The sequence below is a fragment of the Chlorocebus sabaeus genome, chromosome 1, assembly GCF_047675955.1.
Source record: "Chlorocebus sabaeus isolate Y175 chromosome 1, mChlSab1.0.hap1, whole genome shotgun sequence".
Taxonomy (NCBI): Eukaryota; Metazoa; Chordata; class Mammalia; order Primates; family Cercopithecidae; genus Chlorocebus; species Chlorocebus sabaeus.
Genome location: NC_132904.1, coordinates 33,038,779 through 33,058,163, shown reverse-complemented (window position 1 = coordinate 33,058,163; position 19,385 = coordinate 33,038,779). Strand labels below are relative to the sequence as shown.

At 47.7% G+C, this 19,385-nt stretch overlaps 1 protein-coding gene across 3 annotated transcripts; it reads right to left on the bottom strand.

The window, feature by feature from the left end:
* Positions 1 to 342: 342 nt before the first annotated feature.
* PAX6 (paired box 6) lies at positions 343 to 18,502 on the bottom strand. 3 transcript variants are annotated; one of them, XM_037997503.2, is made up of 12 exons: positions 18,426 to 18,502; positions 17,984 to 18,044; positions 14,275 to 14,405; positions 13,441 to 13,482; positions 13,131 to 13,346; positions 12,265 to 12,430; positions 6,132 to 6,290; positions 5,590 to 5,672; positions 5,216 to 5,366; positions 5,002 to 5,117; positions 2,031 to 2,181; positions 343 to 1,339 (listed from the first exon to the last, which is right to left on the bottom strand). In XM_037997503.2, exons 2-12 carry the CDS (start codon positions 17,991 to 17,993, stop codon positions 1,254 to 1,256), a joined length of 1,311 nt encoding a protein of 436 aa, XP_037853431.1. In that variant the 5' UTR covers positions 17,994 to 18,044; positions 18,426 to 18,502; the 3' UTR covers positions 343 to 1,253. The 3 variants fall into 3 exon arrangements, with proteins under 3 accessions (XP_037853431.1, XP_008001492.1, XP_037853428.1); XM_008003301.3 differs by lacking the exon at positions 13,441 to 13,482; XM_037997500.2 differs by lacking the exons at positions 343 to 1,339; positions 2,031 to 2,181; positions 13,441 to 13,482 and having other exon boundaries at positions 4,602 to 5,117.
* Between the last annotated feature and the right edge of the window lie 883 nt (positions 18,503 to 19,385).

The following is a 19,385-nucleotide window of genomic DNA, read 5'->3' as shown; positions in this document are numbered from 1 at the left end:
TAAATGGCTAACTGGGAAATGTTACCATTTCGTATATATGTTGTGGGTATAAATGGGCACAGATCTACACCCAGCTATAAGTGGGATTTTTTCTAACACATTTTTGATTTATGATATCTATAAGAATTATTTTTTAAAAATCATCAGGATGTAAAACAGAGTGTGTATGAAAGTAACCATTGGTTTAGAATGTTGATCTAACATGGAAATAAAATTTGTAACACCACACTATAAGGTTAAAAAGAAAATTGTATAATAAAGGAAATACAAAGGCTTTGGCATGGTTTTTTACAATCAACAATGGTTAATTTTGATATGTAGTTGTGAACAACTTCAAAACACTTAAGTTTAAAACTCTTGCAAGCACTTTTAATTGATTAGGAATGAATTCTAGATGCACAAAATGATTGGACCGTGAACAGTAATACAACTATATCTAAGAACAATTAACTTTTGCTGGCCAAAAAAGAAACGTATGATTACATGAAAATGTGTATAAAACATCTATAGAGTATTCTTGTCAAATATAAATGAAATTAACTTTATTATAGAAATCATTCTGAGGATTTCTAGGGAAGACAAATACTTACATTTTGACATAAAACAAATTGGATTATATCGAAGACACACTCTACCTTTTAGCTATCAACTTTTTTTCTTCCTTGAATTTATATCTTACCCTTTTTTGCACATAAACTTCATCTGTTAACAACCTTTGGAAAACCAACAGATATTTCTGACATAAATCTAGTGCATGTTGTTCCAGGTTTAATTATATGCAAAGGAATGATACAAACTTGGAACATCAGTCCATAAACTATGAACAGATGGGTAGAAGTATTCGATATATCTTGATAAAACTCTTAAATTCATGGCAAAGCTTGTTGATCATGGTTTTCTTTTTTTAAAAAAAACAACTTCATGACCAACACAGATCAAACATCCATCCAGTCTACATTGTTCTTTTTTTTCATTATAACATACAAATGCCCATTTACAAATAATACACCAAAATGAATAAAAGTTTGGATACCAAAATGAAGATTTGTTCCAACTGATATCGTGCCTTCTGTATACAAAGGTCCTTGTTTCAAGTCCATTCCTTCCCCAATGGTACAATACAGGACACAGTTGTAGAACTGAAGCGCCTCTAACAGCCATTTTTCTTTCTTTTCTGAAAGCTCAATTGTTGTGTCCCCATAGTCACTGACTGAATTAACACAATATTTCCTTTCCTTTTTTTTTTTTTTTTTTTACTGTAATCTTGGCCAGTATTGAGACATATCAGGTTCACTTCCGGGAACTTGAACTGGAACTGACACACCAGGGGAAATGAGTCCTAGAAGTGGATGAAAGAAATAGCCATGTAGATATTCCCTTTGAGAAACAGACATGGAATACAAATTTATGGGTTTACAAAAAAAACTAATACTTTCTAACATTTTTTACTGTATTAAAAAATACTTGATTGTTACAAATAAAAGTAGCACCTTCAGAAACTAGACATGTTTATATACACCTGTTGGATCCCAAGTACCTGCCCGCCAATCCAAAAGAAAAGAAAAAATCCTCCGTTTGTTTGCATGGTTGGAACTTTTACAATAAAGCTATCTCTGGAAAACCAATGTGTCACTTTTTATTTGCAGCGAAAGGTCTAGGGGAGATACGAGGGCAAGAAGCATTTCAACAAGCATGCACCTACAGCTCAGTGGGCCCCCTACTGAGCATGGTCTAATAATCTGTCCTCAGAAAACTTGCAGTCTCAGGCCTTGTCTTCATACACAACTTTGGTGACCAAATTCAGGAAAAACAATTTCAGTTTTTGTATATGGTGTAAAGTTACTAATTAGCTTAACTGAATTTCCTTTTTCAATCCCCATCCCCCAGGGAAAAGGACAGCAAAGAGTTAAACACAACCTCCCACAGGACCAGGAGATTCTGTCTGGGTAGACTGCTAGTGAAGAGAGATCACCTGGTAAAAGAAACTGTACAGGCCACCTCTGTACAGCCCGCAGAAAGCAGTGGCTCACCTGTTGAAGTGGTGCCCGAGGTGCCCATTGGCTGACTGTTCATGTGTGTCTGCATATGTGGGGGGGTGTAGGTATCATAACTCCGCCCATTCACCGAAGGGCTGGTGGGCAGCATGCAGGAGTATGAGGAGGTCTGGCTGGGGACTGGGGGCTGTGAGGAGAGAGGCAAACCTGTGGTTACTGAGGAACACATCACACAGCCACAGCCCCAGGCTCCCTCCTCCCGAGGAACTATGGCAACAAGTCTGATCATTAAAGATGCCTTCACATGAAGTACTGGAATTCCATATGATAAATCTAAGATTGGGCCTCGAGCTAGTCCTTCCACTGGCCACAGCTAGAAGAAAGTTGCCTATGTATCAAGCTTCTAAAGCACAGTAGGTTCTGACAACTGTCCAGCTCCATGGTTGCCACTATCCATAAATTAATGGGATTTTTGTCTCTAACCTCTGCTGGCATCTTTGAAGAACCTATAGCATGAGGACCTTCATCAAAACACATCCCCCCTCTCCCTGTAAATCTGGATTTATTTGGGAACGCTGTGACCCCCAAAGCCCACATCTCAAGCTTTGGGACAGAGAGCAGTGCGGGGAGCTCTTAGTAAAGTATGGTTCAGGGACCTTGGGAACCTTTCACAGCCAGACTCATGGGATTAAAGATTATTTGAAGAAGCAGATCTGTAATGACCCCAAGTTAAAGTGATCAGAAGTGTTAGAAAATATATCCCACCCCCATCCTGAGAATTAACCACCATTTCCTAATAGACCCAAACCCCAGATCGAGTTAGTAAATGTAACCCACCTCCATCCTGAGAATTAACCATGACTTCCTAACAGACCCAAAAGCCCAGACTGACTTATAACCAGAAAATTGTTGCTGCCCTCGAACTGTTCAGAATGGCAGCATTGAGGAGGTGAACCTTTCTCCTAACAAAACGCCTCACGAGCTCTCATGGTACTACACCATGGCAGCAAACTTGGGATGAATTAAAAGAAGTGTGTCGGGAACAAGCAAGTCAGATGATAGTACAGTATACTATCATTTTTCTTCTCTGCAAACTGGAGAAATGTTTAATTTCCAAGATCCATATTCTCAGAGAGGGAAGCATATCAGAGAAGGTCCAGAGGAAGACATCCACCATTTGTAAAATGATGATTTTGGTCAAGAGAATGAATAAATGGCTAGACAAACCGGCTCACCCACTCCAAAATTCAAAGAGTAGTTTTCTCTGAAGAGTAAAGTTATTGATCATTTTGATTTTCTTTATGCTTAATGAATGCATGTACTTTTTGAATTATATAAATTATGTAATTTTTAAAAGTCAGTGTTTGAAATAGATTGATTCCCCACACCGGTCTGTATGTGGAAACAGCCCTAATATAATGGCAGCATCTACTTGTACATCTTATTATTTTCTCATACACATTTTGCTATCTTCACAGAAACCTGGATGTTGTTATAATATATGAAACTGAACAAGACACTCTGTGGCCTTATTAAAGTCAGATGATGACTACTAACATCAAGTTCAAAGAGGCAAACAGGCCTTGAGGGCCCTGCCAGAATTTCAGCTTGCATTTGTTTCTAATTCCTGCAATGACTTCCTCTAGGCAACCTGACTTCTGGAAAATTCCAATGTGGTTATAGCAACACCAACTAATGGGCTGTTAATCCCTTAATTTACATCAATTGCACTATGGCCAATAATATCCAGATGCAATAAAAATAAACATGTGAATAATTCTTCTGAAGTTGCTTATCTAGCTGCTCCTATATTAGTCTGAAGACTGTGAAACATTTATTTTGCTGTTATTTGGATCTGAAATCCAGCAAAAAATGTTCAGTGGAGAATAAACAACCAACGTAGCCACAGAACTGTTTCCAGCAGAGGCTCACGCTGGCCAGTATCATACCATGTAATATCTCTAATTGTTGCACAAACAGGAGTTCTAGGAAAACCACTGGGAAAGGCCTACCAGAAGACATTTTTCCTATCAGGAATCCATCCAGCAACAAAGGTTTAGTACAAACCATCTGCCTTATCCAACTTACATCATAAAGGGTGAACCTAGTGCAGGGCCTCTAAATCAGGGGCTAATAGATATTTGGGACAGAACTAAGAGGAGAGGCAGGCTGTCATACCAAGTGAATAGCATCAAGCTTCCCAGGCAGCTAGGAGGGCCACAAACTCATCACACCATTCACGGCAAAGACACACTAAATTTCCAGCAAATACCTGCTATGCCTTTTCTTATTGTAGATATAGACAGAAAACTAGAATTCTCATTATGTTATGTATATCTCACCATGTAAATATGAATCCCATTTCCGAACCCTTTTTTTCTTTCTCACTGGTTTATCACATATACCCTAAGTAATGCCCCAAATGCATGCATAGATTATATATTTAGCATACAAACACAATAATATAAACCCAAATTTTAAACTACTAATCTCCCGCTATCTGATAATGTGCCAGCATTATTTCCATTTTCTGGTACAAGGCTCCCTAGCACCCGAAATATGCCCCACCACCACCCAACATTATCAAGGTAACAGTATAATAAAAGGCAGATCAACTTGACAAAACTGGACAGATTTTTATTACTAATTTTTTTAGGGCATGAATTAATGAGTCAATCACTTAAAAGAGATTGGATTGACTGTCTCATTGGTACCCAAAACATGCTCCACTACCACCCAATATTATCAAGCTAGACAATATGATAAAAGGCAGGTTAACCTGACAAAACTGGCCAGATTTTTTTGTGGGGGCGGTGGGGCATGAATCAATGAGCCAATCACTTAAAAGAGATGGGATTGACTGTCTCTGACTTGACTGATCAAACCAATCACTGTAGTTCGAAAAGCTCCCAAGGGTGCAGACACAGCCAACGAGGTCCACAGGCCCTGAGCCACTCCTCACTTCTCTGGGGCCTGGATTATGCAGGCCACCACCAGCCGCACTTACTTGCATAGGCAGGTTATTTGCCATGGTGAAGCTGGGCATAGGCGGCAGAGCGCTGTAGGTGTTTGTGAGGGCTGTGTCTGTTCGGCCCAACATGGAGCCAGATGTGAAGGAGGAAACTGAGGGCAAGAGAAATGACAGTAGTCAGGGTGAGAGTCAGAGCCCCGAGCAAACAGGTTTAAAGACATAGATTCATAGTATTAGTATTTCAAATTACCAGGTGTGGTGGGTTGTGGAATTGGTTGGTAGACACTGGTGCTGAAACTACTGCTGATAGGAATATGACTAGGTGTGTTGCTGGCCTGTCTTCTCTGATTCCTCAGTTTTTCTTCTCTTCTCCATTTGGCCCTTCGATTAGAAAACCATACCTGGAAATCAGATGGGACAGGTTAGCACTGTGTCTACATGGAGCCCAGCCCCACCTCGGCACCTCCACTGCTGCCCTCCCCATGCCCATGGCAGCAGAGCATTTCGCAGACTGAACCTGTTATTAGTCCTATAAATGATTAGTGCTCTGTACAAGCACCTCTGTCTCTAGGGAAAACAAATGGTATGAATCGCAAAGTGTGAAACTGCACAGTTCCTGGGTACCTGTATTCTTGCTTCAGGTAGATCTATTTTGGCTGCTAGTCTTTCGCGGGCAAACACATCTGGATAATGGGTTCTCTCAAACTCTGAAAGAGTAAGTTGATTTTCCATATTGTGCCAGAACTACACAAAATATGTTAACCAAACTGTGGATCAAGCTGATTCCCACCTCCCCGCTCCCATTACCTCCAACCAATTCCCTTTAAAATGCTTCTAGTGTTGACTGTACTTGGAAGAACTTTCCCACCAGAACTAAGTTAAATTTTCTTTGGAATGACATTCAATGACCTTTCTGTGGCCCGAAATAGCCAAATCATCGTTTTTCCTTGTAAGCCAGACATTTAGTCTTTGAATTACTGGTAGATGAAAAGAAGAAACAGACACACACACACACACACACTGAAAAGATGCCCAGAGAAATAAAAAGAAAAAAGAAACCTTTTCAGTCCTCTATGCAAAGGGCCCTGGCTAAATTTAGCTCTTTGTACTGAAGATGTGGCATTTACTTTGATTTACTGCTTCTCTACTTTGAAAAACTCTATCACCTTTCTCCAGGGCCTCAATTTGCTCTTGGGTAAAGGATGTTCTATTTCTTTGCAGCTTCCGCTTCAGCTGAAGTCGCATTTGAGCCTCATCTGAATCTTCTCCGTTGGAACTGATGGAGTTGGTATTCTCTCCCCCTCCTTCCTGTTGCTGGCAGCCATCTGGAACAAAAAGAATAGGACGGTAAGAGAAATTTGGAATAACTCGGAGCCTCCAAAAGGGGCTTGGTGCAGTCTTAAACTCCAAGAGCATTGTATCCTGACAGCCTCACCAAGACATTCCCAAGGTAACTGTCAGCCTTCTGTTAACAAAAGACATTTGTGATGTTAGTTACCTGACCGCCATTTTCTTTGTTTTTATCAAGACAAGACTTTATAATACACACACTAAGTGGCATTTCTTGAATGAAAAAATAAGCACTGAAGTTTACAATTAAAATGATCTTTTATAAGTAACCCCAACTCCCCAAATGCCTCACTCCATTCCCTACAGAATCTCTTTACCTATGGCTGTGTTGGGAAAATAGAAGAGTGATGTTCAAGATTTCAGTTGATCTATAATCAGTAATTCCTATCTAATCAATTAGATGTTGATAGGTTTGTAGAAAATGCTATTAAGAAACCAAACCAAGCTTGTAATCTTTTTAAAAAAATATTTATCTAGTTTTTATTTGAATTCTGCACAGTCAATTTCATTTTAAAGGTTGTGAATTTAGAAGTGCTCGCATTGTTCTGCAGTTTTATTCAACTATTGTATGAGTGCGCTTCGCCTTGACACCTATTACGAGCACAGCTGTAATTATATCATCACCAAGAACAGGCTATAATTGCTGAAAATGGAATTTTATATTTAGATAAAAGGACTGTCCATTCTTTGTAATGTGTTGCACCAGAGAAAAGTAAGATTTCTTTTAAATTTTTAACGTGTAATTTTTAAAAAGAAATAGTAGAGAGTTCACTAACTAGCTAAATATTCTATGCTGCAGCTGAATTTTTGGCATATCATTTAAGTGGTACATTTTTAATTAGGGCATTTCCACCACTTTTAATGTAATTTCTATCTTTATACAGGGGGAAAGTTTTATTGTTTTCCCTTGCTGCCTGGAGGGCAAGATGTGCACTTGGGCTAGCTGGCTCTCCTGCCTTGCACCTTGCCTGTAAGCCACAGTCTGTGTGAAGGGAAGCAGGATTGCCTAAACCCTGACTGGGCCTCCAGGGCCACTACAGGCTGGGTCCCGGGTCTGGGGTCCTGAAATGACCCCCAAAGGATACCAACATGGGCTACCCACCTCCCTATCCTCAAAACTTGGCCAGAGGTGGGGTGGAGGAGCCCTTAGGAGCGCCTTGGTGGGAATCGACTTGGCCAGGAATATTATTTATAACCAGGAGACAATAGGCTGTGCCTTCAAAGAGTTCAGGGAATTGTGACAGGATCTAGTGGGATCTTTTCAGGAACTCTGAAATGTTTTAAAACCCCAACTTTCTCCCCCATTTAAACAGGCGGATTCATCGGCACTGGCCACCATATGGGCCCTTGGAGATCTATTGAGATGACCACCAACACTTGAATAGCGAGGGGCTGCTTTTCAGCGCTGCACAATGCCCCGCGAGTAAGGGAAACTATTAAACTCCTGGGGCAGGAGCGTTGGCAAACTTTCGTGGGCAGAATTTTGAGGCTACAATGAGCGCGGACAACAAAAGGATTCTCTTGAGGCGTGCAGCGGGCCACATTGTGTTACAAGAAGCCCAGTCAACAGACTTTTCAGTGAAGTGTGTTAACCCCTCTGCTCTGCTATCATTAATCACTGTCCGAAGAGCGGGCGCCTCCGTGCTATTTAGGGCGCTTGGCTGGGGGGGATGGAGGGTGGATGGGGGGCCAAGGCCCAGCATGGGGGGAGGCAGGGAGAGTGCACGGGGACTACGGCCAGGTTCCTACGTAGGGGAGATGGAGGGGAGGCAGGATGGAAACCAGCGGTGGGGGTGGAAGCAAGGGGGAAGGATTGGGGGGCCTGGATTGGGGGAAGGGCGGAGGGCGATGGAGGGAAAAAGAGGGCTCAAAAAACACAGAGGCCATAAAGGTATAAGAAAAAAAGGACAGAAAAGAATGCTAAGAGGAAAAAGAGACAAGAGGGCCGAACAAGTGTGGGAGAGAGAGGAAAAGGAAGATGAGGGACAGAGAATATTAGTAACTGAGCCTCAGTTGGACTCTGGGTCTTTGCACTCCATCAGAAAGGTGGGGGTGGAGGAGGGCTACTTAGCTGAGGGAGAAGCCCTCCTCTCACGTGTGCGGGCACAAGCGTCTGTGCTAATTTACCGCCCCAAGTTTCCGGGACTTTTCAAAGCGTTTTTCAAGGGAAGAAATGAAGCGACCACCCCCACCTCTCGCTTTATTTTCGGGTTTGGTCAAGAAGACTGGAAATAGCTCCTTTTGGACAACTAGAAAGGCCAGAGGTTTATTGTTTTTGGAAACTAGACAAAAATCTGTGCACATCTGGTATGGGGTGGGGGGCACTGAGGAGAACACAATGCCCATCTCCCCATGGTCACTCATGCCCCTTCCTTCCTGGGGGCCCCATCTCAGTCCCTTTTCTGGCACATGCCATCTCGCCAATTAAACAAAGTTGCCCGAATCTGCCTCCAAAGACCCCCGCCGATAGCATGCTCTGCTGTCATTTGCCTCTTTGACGTTTTCTAAATTTTAAAACATGGAGATTCACATTCTTATCCGTGTTTTGTCTCACACAAACATACACACGGGTTACACAGGCACGCACGCGATAGCCGCCAGGCCCTGTGCTGCCTCCAGAACTGACACTTAAGGGAGAAAAGTCAGCAGGAACAGTAGAGTTCAATTTTAAATCTGGAAGAAGAAGAAGAAGAAAAAAAAGATGGGAAGTGGGCACTGGAATTACATGACAGCAAAAAGAAACCCGTCGCTGTAGGATCCCTTCTCTACCCCACGGGGAGAGCGGCACGGGGACAGTTCTTTACTTTAGAAGTGGCAACTGTTTGCAGCCAAGCAGTGACCTAGCGGCTGCTCTTACTTAAAATGGGTGCTTTCCCCCCACTTTAGTGGATTTGCCTTCCACTCTTAAAGCTTTTAACAAAATAAAACTAGAACTTGGATCTCGAATTCCCGCCCCCCCCCCACCCCCACGATAAACCTAAGTGGTGGACAATTAAGATATCTTTTTTAAAAGGCGCCCCCTCGGAGCCACGCTCAAAGCAGGGGCCTTCAATGGGTGCCGTTCACCTTCCAGCCTAATTCGTGAGAAGGCGAGTGAAAGCGCCTCCCATTATCCCAGCCCCAGGACCATCTGACGATGGGGATAGGATTTGTTTCCTGGAAGGAGGAGAGAGAGAAAGAGAGAGAGAGAGAGGGGGGGGGGGGGGAGAGAGAGAGAGAGAGAGAGAGAGAGAGAGAGAAAGACACAGAGAGAGAGACAGAGACAGAGAGACAGACAGACAGAGAGAGACAGAGAGAGACGGAGAGAGAGAGAGCGCGCGCGCCACGCTGGGAAATAAAATCATTCCTTAGTTTCTTAGCGTCTTAATCAGTGAGGCGGAAAACAAGCAAGAAAAGATAGCAACCCGGTTGCGGCACCTTTTCAGCTCTGGAGCGCGGATCAAAACATTGTAGCATCTGTTGAAAGAGAGGCTGGCTAAATCCTACAGAGGGCCTGGGTATTATGGGGGGTGGGGGTGGGGTGAGGGGAGGAGATAAGAAAAAGTGTCTCCGTGATCCCTAAAACCACCAAATCGCTGGAGAATTGGGGCTGGATAGAGTTGTCTCTTGTTGTTGTCAGGCTACGTCGTCGCGATTTTATTCACTGCCTCATGGCGTTGATCAGATGGAAACCATATTTGTCTCCCTCTGAGACCTAACCTCCGCCTTATGCTTTCGGAGTAATGGACTCTTTAAAACCCAAGAAAGGCTTCCCGGGCCTGGGAAAGGGGGCTAGGGAGGGAGGGCGATCCTCTTAGCGCCAAAAAGCCTGAAGATTCCCCGGGAACGTGAAGCGAGGCTCGCCACCAGTGCCCGCTACCCCCACACCGGCAACTCTGTGCTTCGTTTGGCCCACGTGTCCTCCCCACGCAAGTAGGGGCGACGATCCTGTGCCTGAGGTGACAATCACCCCCCAAAAACCTCACTTGAGGGTGAGAAGGTGGTGATTGTCAGTTGATCCAGAATTTTCTAGCAAATGAAAAGCCCCTGGACTAGCGCCACCTCCGACCCCAACTATCACCCGCGGACCCCAGCCTGTTAGACTAGCTTCCCGCCCTCAGGTTGCCGGGGACGAAAATCCGCCCGAATTGGGCGCCACCTCTGGTGGAAGCTGCTGTCCTCAGCTTCTGTCCCAACTCCAAGAAGTGGGAGGCGGGTGTCTCCGGCGCCCCAAGCTCGTGGGAGCCCACGCGCCGAGGAGAGCCGGCAGTGGAGGCTCTGGGCTCAGCCCTCCCAGGCCTAGGCCACCGTGCCCTGCGTCCCTCCCCAAGATTTCTGGGACTAAGTGGGCCAGACTCTTGGCAGGTGAGGGATCACCAGGATCTCAGATTGCTGGGGGCGGAGGGGTGGACGCTCGTGAGTGCGAAGTTCGGGTGTCACTTGGGTGTGTCCAGTGTCTACACGTGGGAATCCTACGGTTTCAAAGGTCAGGCAGGGGTGGGGTTGCCTACACTCGGTGGGGTCAATCGCTAGTCTCACCAGAGGCGGGAGCGGGCCTGGGGCCCTCTGCGCTCGCGGAGGCGACAGGTTTAGGGCCCGCGCGGGCGGGGTCGCCCAGGGGAGCCCGGGCCCCGCGCGTCAGGAGGCCTCCGCCGGCCGAGCGGCCGCGCTGGGAAACAAGAAGCGAGCGCTTTGCTCCCTATCTTCCCAGTGTCCGTCCTATATTGTTTTCTGCTCTTAAAACTGACATGTCTAATTGGCAATTGGTGCCGAATCGTGTCCAGAGGTCTCTTGTGGAACATTTCTACAGCTGTCTCCTTCAACTAGACGCTTATTCATGTCGCCTTAATGAGAAACAAAACGTTCTCTAATGAGCAATTACAGAGCGACAGGATTGTTCCCATAACAAATTCTTGCGAGTGACAGAAGCATCCTTTGTACCAGATATTTCGCATACTGTTACCGATTTTCCCTTCCCTCGCCCGACTCCATGGAGGCGCCGGGCATCCGGAGCCGGTTCGAGAGCGCACGGACGCGCCGGCAGCCTCCTCGCAGTCCCGCGCGCCACCCCCGGCCCCGAGCCCCCAGGCTCCGTTGTGCTCCCGGGAGTGAGACGCCACGTCCCATTATCCCGCATATTATCTCCTTGTCACGAGGACAACAAATACCGATTAATCTTAGGAGTAAACTGTTTCCTATTCTTGACCAAACTACCTCGGGGTGTGGAGGGGGGCGGAGGGGAAGCCAACTGACCCTCCTCCCCCATCCGCTCCTCTTCCTCCAGCCCTTCTCACAGAACCTAGGGTGTTCCAGGTCCCGTCTCTCCTCCCAGACCGGAGCAGCTCCCGGCACCCCGCCGTCCTGTTCACAGTATCTTCACCTCACCACTTCCACATAGTCGCCACCCACAGAGAGTGAGAAAGGGAGGCCCAGAGGGGCAAGGATAGTGGGGTGGTTTTAGTTGGGAGACCACCACTTCTAACGCTCCTACCCCTATTCGGCCCTGCATCTCCTTGCTCACCCTTTCATGTGCACCCTACTCATAGTCACATAATTTGTCAATTACAGCAAAAAGCAACACGATACAATTATGTTTACCTCGCAGTCTGTCAGTGTGTTAACTTGTCACACTTCTACAAGGGGGCTCTCCCTGCATTCTAATGTCAGATTTGAATAGTGCACCACGCAGCTCGCTCTTATGCACACAGTGCTGCCGACAAACACACACACACCCCAGCCACCTTCACACCACTCCTGACATACACAACCCTCACATTCCCAGGCCAACAAGATGGTTCAACAAACACCACCTACATACAATATGCTCGATGTGTCCCAGGCCTTCAAATGCAGTCTCACCCATGACATTCCCCAAGCATGGAAGCCCCGGGAGGAAAAGGTTGGGAGAGTAGGGGACAGGCAACGGGCTGCACATATGGAGAGCTGCGTGGATGGCTGCTGGAGTTTTACCTTGTGTAGGTTGCCCTGGCACCGAAGTCCCCGGATACCAACCAGGGCGGGTGCCCCAGCTTCCGGTCTGCCCGTTCAACATCCTTAGTTTATCATACATGCCGTCTGCGCCCATCTGTTGCTTTTCGCTAGCCAGGTTGCGAAGAACTCTGTTTATTGATGACACCTGCAAATCAAACCAAAATCAAACCAAATGGTAGTGTCTCCTGAAGACACAGTCACCCATCTCAGCTCACCCACCACTTTAAAAAGCAACTCTCAACCCATTAAAAAGCTCCCAGCCACCCCGGGACAGTGGATTTGCAGATACATCGTGGAAAAAATGATAGCTATCATATTGGGCATGGAAATTGAGTTGAATAGAGAATTGAGGGGAGGAGGTCCTTCACCATTGGTTGGTGTCTCTGGTGACCTAACTCACACGGTCGCTTTGCTTTGTTAAAAGACTGCCCGAAAATAAAATATATTTAGACTTGGTGTAAAGCTTTCTTTCATTATATTGTTTAATATTAGGATGGAAATGGATGTGTGACACCTGAAGGAAAGTTCTGGCAGGTGGATTGGGACGAAGTTACAATCTGGTTCTCATTTTCCTTCTTGATTTAAGTGCCTTTCCCTGGTGCCTCCGCCCTCCGTTTTGCAGCATGCAAATGAAGTGAACGACTCCCCACACTTGACTCCCATTTTCCAGACAGTCAAAGAAAGGTCAGGGCATTCCTCTCTGTTTCCCCAGGTACAAAGGAGACAAATGTGGAGCAGGGAGAGGACACAGACTAAGAGACAGTGGAGAGAGAGGGTGGGAGGAGGTAAAGAGGAGAGAACCTTGGGCTTAGGGTAGGGAGGGCAGATGTTCTCAATGAACTTACACTTGGTATGTTATCGTTGGTACAGACCCCCTCGGACAGTAATCTGTCTCGGATTTCCCAAGCAAAGATGGACGGGCACTCCCGCTTATACTGGGCTATTTTGCTTACAACTTCTGGAGTCGCTACTCTCGGTTTACTACCACCGATTGCCCTGGGTCTGATGGAGCCAGTCTCGTAATACCTGCCCAGAATTTTACTCACACATCCATTGGACACCTGCATAGGGGAAGTGGACAGAAAACCACATTATTAATAATTTCAAGACAAAAATAAAATTGTTTAAGTATGCATTAAACAATGACAAGCTTACGTTTTGATTGTCCAGCACTTGGACTTTTGCATCTGCATGGGTCTATAACACAAAAATATACCTTCAATGGTATGAGAACTTACTGTAGAGAGCTTTTTTCTTAAAATTACATTTGTAGCCCTAAAAACTACAAATATGATGATACTTTCAAACAGTTTGAACTAAAAAAAGAATTTAAAAGCTGTTTTTTAAAAAAAACTGTTTTCTTAAACACTGCCTGAAGATGCATCAAAACGAAGTCAGATTAATTTATTTTTGTGCTGACCTTGCTTAAAGTGGTGCCAGGTTTTAAAGAACAAAGGTAAAAAAAAAAACTGATTTTTTACTTCTTTTTCTTTAAAAAATGCCCAACTGAGTAAATATGAGTTAGGGAGGAGTAAATAGCACTTGCCTTTTAAAATCAATACGTATTCTTCATAAATATGAAGAATAAGCAAATACCTCAAAATCTGAGGTAAGCATGGGCTGGGGAGAGCAGAATGAAATTATGCCGATTTATATAACTAAGTTTATTACAGTTCATAAACTGTTCCCACAATGAATGTCTTTACCAAATAAAAAGAGAAAGATTTTTTTAAAAAATCCACACACTATATTTTTCTGAAGCAGATGAGTTATCTGTTTCAACCCAGGTTGAAAGAGATAGGGAAGGATGGTGGAAGGAGAGGGAAAAGTGGGAAGGCAGGGGAGTGGGTGGGGGACGGGGGACTGGGGACTGGGGTGGGTGAGGGTGGGGGGTCCATAATTAGCATCGTTTACAGTAAGAAATGAAGAGAGGGCGTTGAGAGTGGAGGGCCACGGGGGCGGCGAGTGGGGCGGCGCCGGGAGGATCACCTGCAGAATTCGGGAAATGTCGCACGGCCGTGCCCCGCTGTGAGCTAGCTCTACAATCTTCTGCCGGGTGGAGTCCGGCAGTGGCCGCCCGTTGACAAAAACACCACCGAGCTGATTCACTCCGCTGTGACCTGAGGAAAGGGAGAGGAGAGCAAAGGGGAAAAGAAGAGAGGAGAGCAGAATGAAGAGGAAGAAGAGGGAGAGGAAGGAATAGGAATATGAGGGAGAACAAGAACAGGAAGAAGAGGAAAGAGAAAAAGAAGGGGAAGAGGAAGAAAGAGAGGAGGAGGAGGAGGAGACAACCACAATGCATCCTCATCCCCCTGCCAACCTGTGCCAACCTCAGTGATCAGGTTCCTGCTATCGATCAAAAAAAAAAGGACAACAGGACAACCAACCATGCCAGACATTGGGCAGCCCAGACCCAAACAGCCGTGCCCTTGCCCACTGGACTGCAGCAGCAACAGAGTCAGACACATGCCAAGGAACAAGAACACATGGACCTCTCTACCACCATAACCCCAGCAGTGTCCCCAGCCCACTGCCCCTCTTCATAAACACTGCAGCCAGCCTCTGAACCCACAAAGCGCTAAGAACCAGCTCTACAAATCTCCCAAAGATCCCCTCTGAGTGTCACCGCAAACCATAGGTTCTACAGATCCCACACTTAACCTTCAAGGTCTCTGCAGTGTTGGAACAGTGATAGCAAACCTTACAGCCCTTGAGTGCTCCCTTGGAAGCTAAAATCCAGAAATGTTTGCATTACAGTCCAAATTGGCCAAGGCCTGGCACTAGCACCGAGTTTGGTTTTGTTTGGTTAGAACAGAAGAAGGAAGAGGAGAGAAGAACCAGAGCAGCCAGTCTGTGGCTGGCGAACGCCAGTCCAGGTTTCCGCTCCTCCAGTGTAGACATGAGAGTCAGAGCCCGGCTCTGCTTCAGCCACAGACAAGTCCGGCCACCGCAAGTACAGCTTAGAGCCGGGAGTCGTTTCGCACCGGCCACTGCTCGCTTTATTTCCGCCGCTGAACTCCGCCCTCCCCTCAGCCAAGGATAGATATTAGCAAAAATCAAAAACAGAAACGAAAAAGAAAAGACCACGTCATAGTGTTCCCCATCCCTCCTTTATCTTTGTATCTCACAACCTCATCCCTGTGGTCCAACCTTGGAGAACAGGGAGAGGGAGTTAGCCCCTTTGTAGCCCCCCTCCCCCAAAACCACAGACACACAAAATAAAGCCAATTGCCAATTTCCACTTCCTTAAAAATCTCCAACCTGCAGCCCCGACTCTAGAGAGCAGCCCTCCTAGGAAAAGACGTGGCTCCCTTTTCAGCTCTCCTCTCCTCTCTTCTCCTTGGAGCCTACTGATAAATTGACTCCAGGAGCCTGAGCTTCTTAGCAATAAATAAGCTCCAAATATAGAAGAGGGGGGAAAATATGATGAGCCTCTCTGACATTTGTCTTTAAAATAAAACTAGCTGCACGTCAAGTTTGAGCTTAATTTCTGGAAATAGGCGGAAGTCGCTCCGGATCATGCATGGAAGGCTAATTGAAAAGATCAGTCGGGGCGCTTGTGGCAGCCTTGTCACTTTGTGACAGTGCTCCGCTCCGGGAAATTGCATCGTCACGACAAACGGGACCGTGATAAAACGACCCTTTCCGTCCCTATTTGTAGATCACTCAGACGAGATTGAACTGCACTCGTTTCCCCTTCGAGGGGAGCCGCGTTTTCAGGGTAGCCGAAGGCTTGGGGCTGGGGGGGGGCCCTCACCGAGGCGGGGTGGGGGTGGGGCCGGAGCCTCAACTCGATGAGAAGTGACAGGCGTTTGGGGGATCTGGGCTCCGGCCGGGCCCAGCGCAAGCAGGGACATTGCGGGGACACCGCTTCTCCAACAGAGCAAGGCCTGGCCCACGTTTCCGGTTTATCCTAACTTCCTTTTATTGCCTTCCTTTGCCTCGCAAGTTCCATCCACCGCTCCAGCTACGGAGTCCCACCTCTAGGCACAGGGAGCTTCCCGGAAAAAGAAAGGCTGTCCCAGAAAGAGACCGAGAAAGACTTTCCAAACTTCACGCATAGCCACGGCAATTCCCAGTCTGCGAATGCCAAGGCGGGCGCGTGAGGCAGCCTACATCTAGACCTTCCTCCTCACCCATTTCAAAAAATAACAACGTGCCTGCCACCTCCGCAGCTACCGCCGCTGGGTGCTCGCCCAGGAGACGCCAGGGCCAGAGCGCCACTCCCAGCATCGAAATGGCAGCGAGGAAGCGCAGCTCCAAATTCCCCTTCAGAGGTTAAGCCTCAATCATTGTGTCCCTTCCCTAGGGACGGCTGGCGCTCTCGCCCACTGGCGATGATTATGCGCCTAGAACTCGACCGCGAAGCAACTAATAGGAAAACATATGGTGTCAATTTGGACGCTCCGCGCCTCGCGCACACCCGGGAACAAGCGGCACAAGCCCTGCGGGCCGGCCCGCGACCCCGCGCCCCTCGGGGCCTGCCAGCCGGGCTGCAGCGGCAAACGCTCAGGGCTGCAAGCCCTGGCTGGGGCCCGCCCGAGAGAGAGCCTGCGGTTGGAGAGTCTGAGCTCCAAGGGGAGAGCCCAGCCGCCGAAAGGGAGCCTACCGGCCAAGCCCTGGGGTGCGGCAGGTTCTGCACAACTACCCCCGCAAAGCTCGCCACGTTTGTGCCCCTTCATCAGCTACGCGCTTACCAGCCCCGGAAGCACCAGGGGGCGACCGGCGTTTCCAGAACAGATGGATAAGGTGCTGGGGACCCTCTTAAGCCTTTGTGGTTCGGCCAGGGAAGACTGCTAGAAGACCTGGGCCTTTCCACACTCCGAGTTCAGTTGAGCCCTGACGCCTCAACCGTAATCTCAAACCCGGCCTGGTTTCGCTGGGCCTCCAGGCTCCCAGGTCGGAGCTCTAGACTAGCCCTGCCACGTACCAGCACCCACCAACTAAACAGGAAGGTGGGTGGGGGCCCAGGGGGTCTGGGCAGAGGAAAGCAGGGAAGTAGAAGAGCCATAAGTATCAAAGGTGCTCTGGGCCTGGGACTAACAGGACCCAAGCAATTGCAGTTGCCAGGGCAGGGCTTTTCCAGTTCCTGGGCACCTCCTTCCCAGACCCAGTAAACCGCGCTCTCTCCCGCGCCCTGTAACAGCGAGTTTACCACCCCTACCCTGCTGCAGGCCTGGGGGCTCCTCTTCCCATCCCTTCTAGGCCCATAGGTGGGGTAAGGAGGGGAGGAGCTGCCCTGAGAGTGACTTGGGGAGAGAAGCCCCCCACCCCGCCGAGTTGGTGGAGACTTTCAGTCTTGGCTAAGCCCAAAGGGGCCTCCTTCTCGCGCAACTAGAAGCCTTCGCCCCGCCCTGCTCAGCCCAGCCCCTCTCTCCGGGGTCAGAGCCCGGGCAGGGGCGGGGAGGGGGTGTGAGTTACAGGATTTGGGGGGGATGGGGTTTCTCTACCGCAGCTTCGAAAACTCGGGCGGGCTGTTCTTAAGGGCCCAGCCCCTGCTTCTTCAGTATCGAGAAGAGCAAAGCAAACGCCCTCCCCTCCTGGGCTGCCGGGCGGAGGGGGGAGTAGCCGCCGCAGGCCCCGGGCCTCAGTCGGTCGGCGGCCGGGCCAGCGCGGGCGTCGCGAGCCTGTGTCCTCCCCTGACCCTCGGGTCCGCGCACCCCGAGCCCAAAGTCCCAGAAAGATCAGAGGCACTTACTGTTCTGCATGCTGGCTCTGGTTGGGGGCCGCGGGATTCCACGGGGCTCGAATACGGGGCTCTGTTAGAAAATAGGAGTTAATCCCTGGGCAGCTGCATCAGGTAGGCCTGAACTCCCAACCGAGGTGGACCTGGGGCTAGGACAAGAGAATCTCCGTTCCTTAGGAATTGATCTACTCAACCGCTTGGGGCAATCTGAGGGTCACCCAGCTCTGCCTTGCAGTGCATGCAAAAGCTACCCTTTGGGACTTGAAACAAAATACTCGAATATCCCCAATCTGTTTCCCCTACATTCTTTAGCAGTTAACCCTTTAATCAGTAGAACCGATGCCCCAATTTTGAATTTTTTCTTCTATCGGATCTATAGTGAAGAAGCATACTGAAATAGTTTGTTTTGACTGTTTGTGGGTTTTGAGCCCAAAGCAGCCACCGCAGAACTTGCCTGAAATCTCGGATGTCTGTCCACTCTCACAATAAAAGGCCTCACACATCTGCGCGCCCCTAGTTAAAGTCTTCCCCCTAAGACAAAACAGAAGGAGAGAAACGTATATCAAGCTGTGGTTCAACAGCATAAGTCCATGGGCTCTCTGAGTCCCACTCTCAGGAAAAACACATGCATCTGGGGCTCAGTCAAACTGCCATCAAACTCTAAGTCCCAGCATTACACCCACATTCTCAGCGGCATCTCCCACAGAAGTCTCCATCCTTTAAAAGAGGCTGCTCTGGTCTGGCTTGGGAGAATTGGCAAATCTGACAAGTTGGGGTCCCACTTTGCAAAAATATTAAGAACCAGGAAAAGGGAGTAGAGGCCAAGAGTTGAGGTTGAGGGGGTGTGAGGGGAGAGGAATACCTGAAGTTTGGAAAGCAGGGGAAGGGAACCTTGGAACTTCCTGGTGCCAGAGAGTATAGGCTGAAGCAGTTTGGGAGAGCTGCAGGGCCATACTCCCTCCTTCCTTAAGGAATTTCACAAGACCCCCAGAACCCAACACTCTGCTTACCCCTTTATCTTCCACTCCTCTCCCTACACCAAAAAATCTTCCCAATGGCCCCCTCTCCATCTACCTCCCAGCTTTCTGGGACTTTGAAACGGGCAAGCCTAACTTTTTATCCCAAACCTCACTTACTGTGATTAACTTCTCTTTTGACGTTTAGATCTTCACCCCTTTTACTGTACTGTGACACACCCTGCCTACCTCGCCTCACTGCTTTGAAAAGTACGAACAGGAGGGGGTGAGCGTGGTCGACAAAGCCTACAGACAGCAAACAATGGCTTCTATTCTCCAGCTTTCCTCGAACCCAAGGAGCAAAACCGAGTCTCCCGAACTAGCAACACAGCTTCCAACCAAACGTACCAACAACCCACCAACTCACAAAGGGAACTGAGGGACACTCCTAGCTTCAT

Coding starts and splice junctions, on each gene's coding strand:
- PAX6 (XM_037997500.2), bottom strand. Junction 5,673..6,131: donor AATTGAGGCCCTGGAGAAAG/GTGATAGAGTTT, acceptor TTACTCTTTCAG/AGTTTGAGAGAACCCATTAT. Junction 5,118..5,215: donor TCCACAACCCACCACACCTG/GTAATTTGAAAT, acceptor TCTTGCCCTCAG/TTTCCTCCTTCACATCTGGC.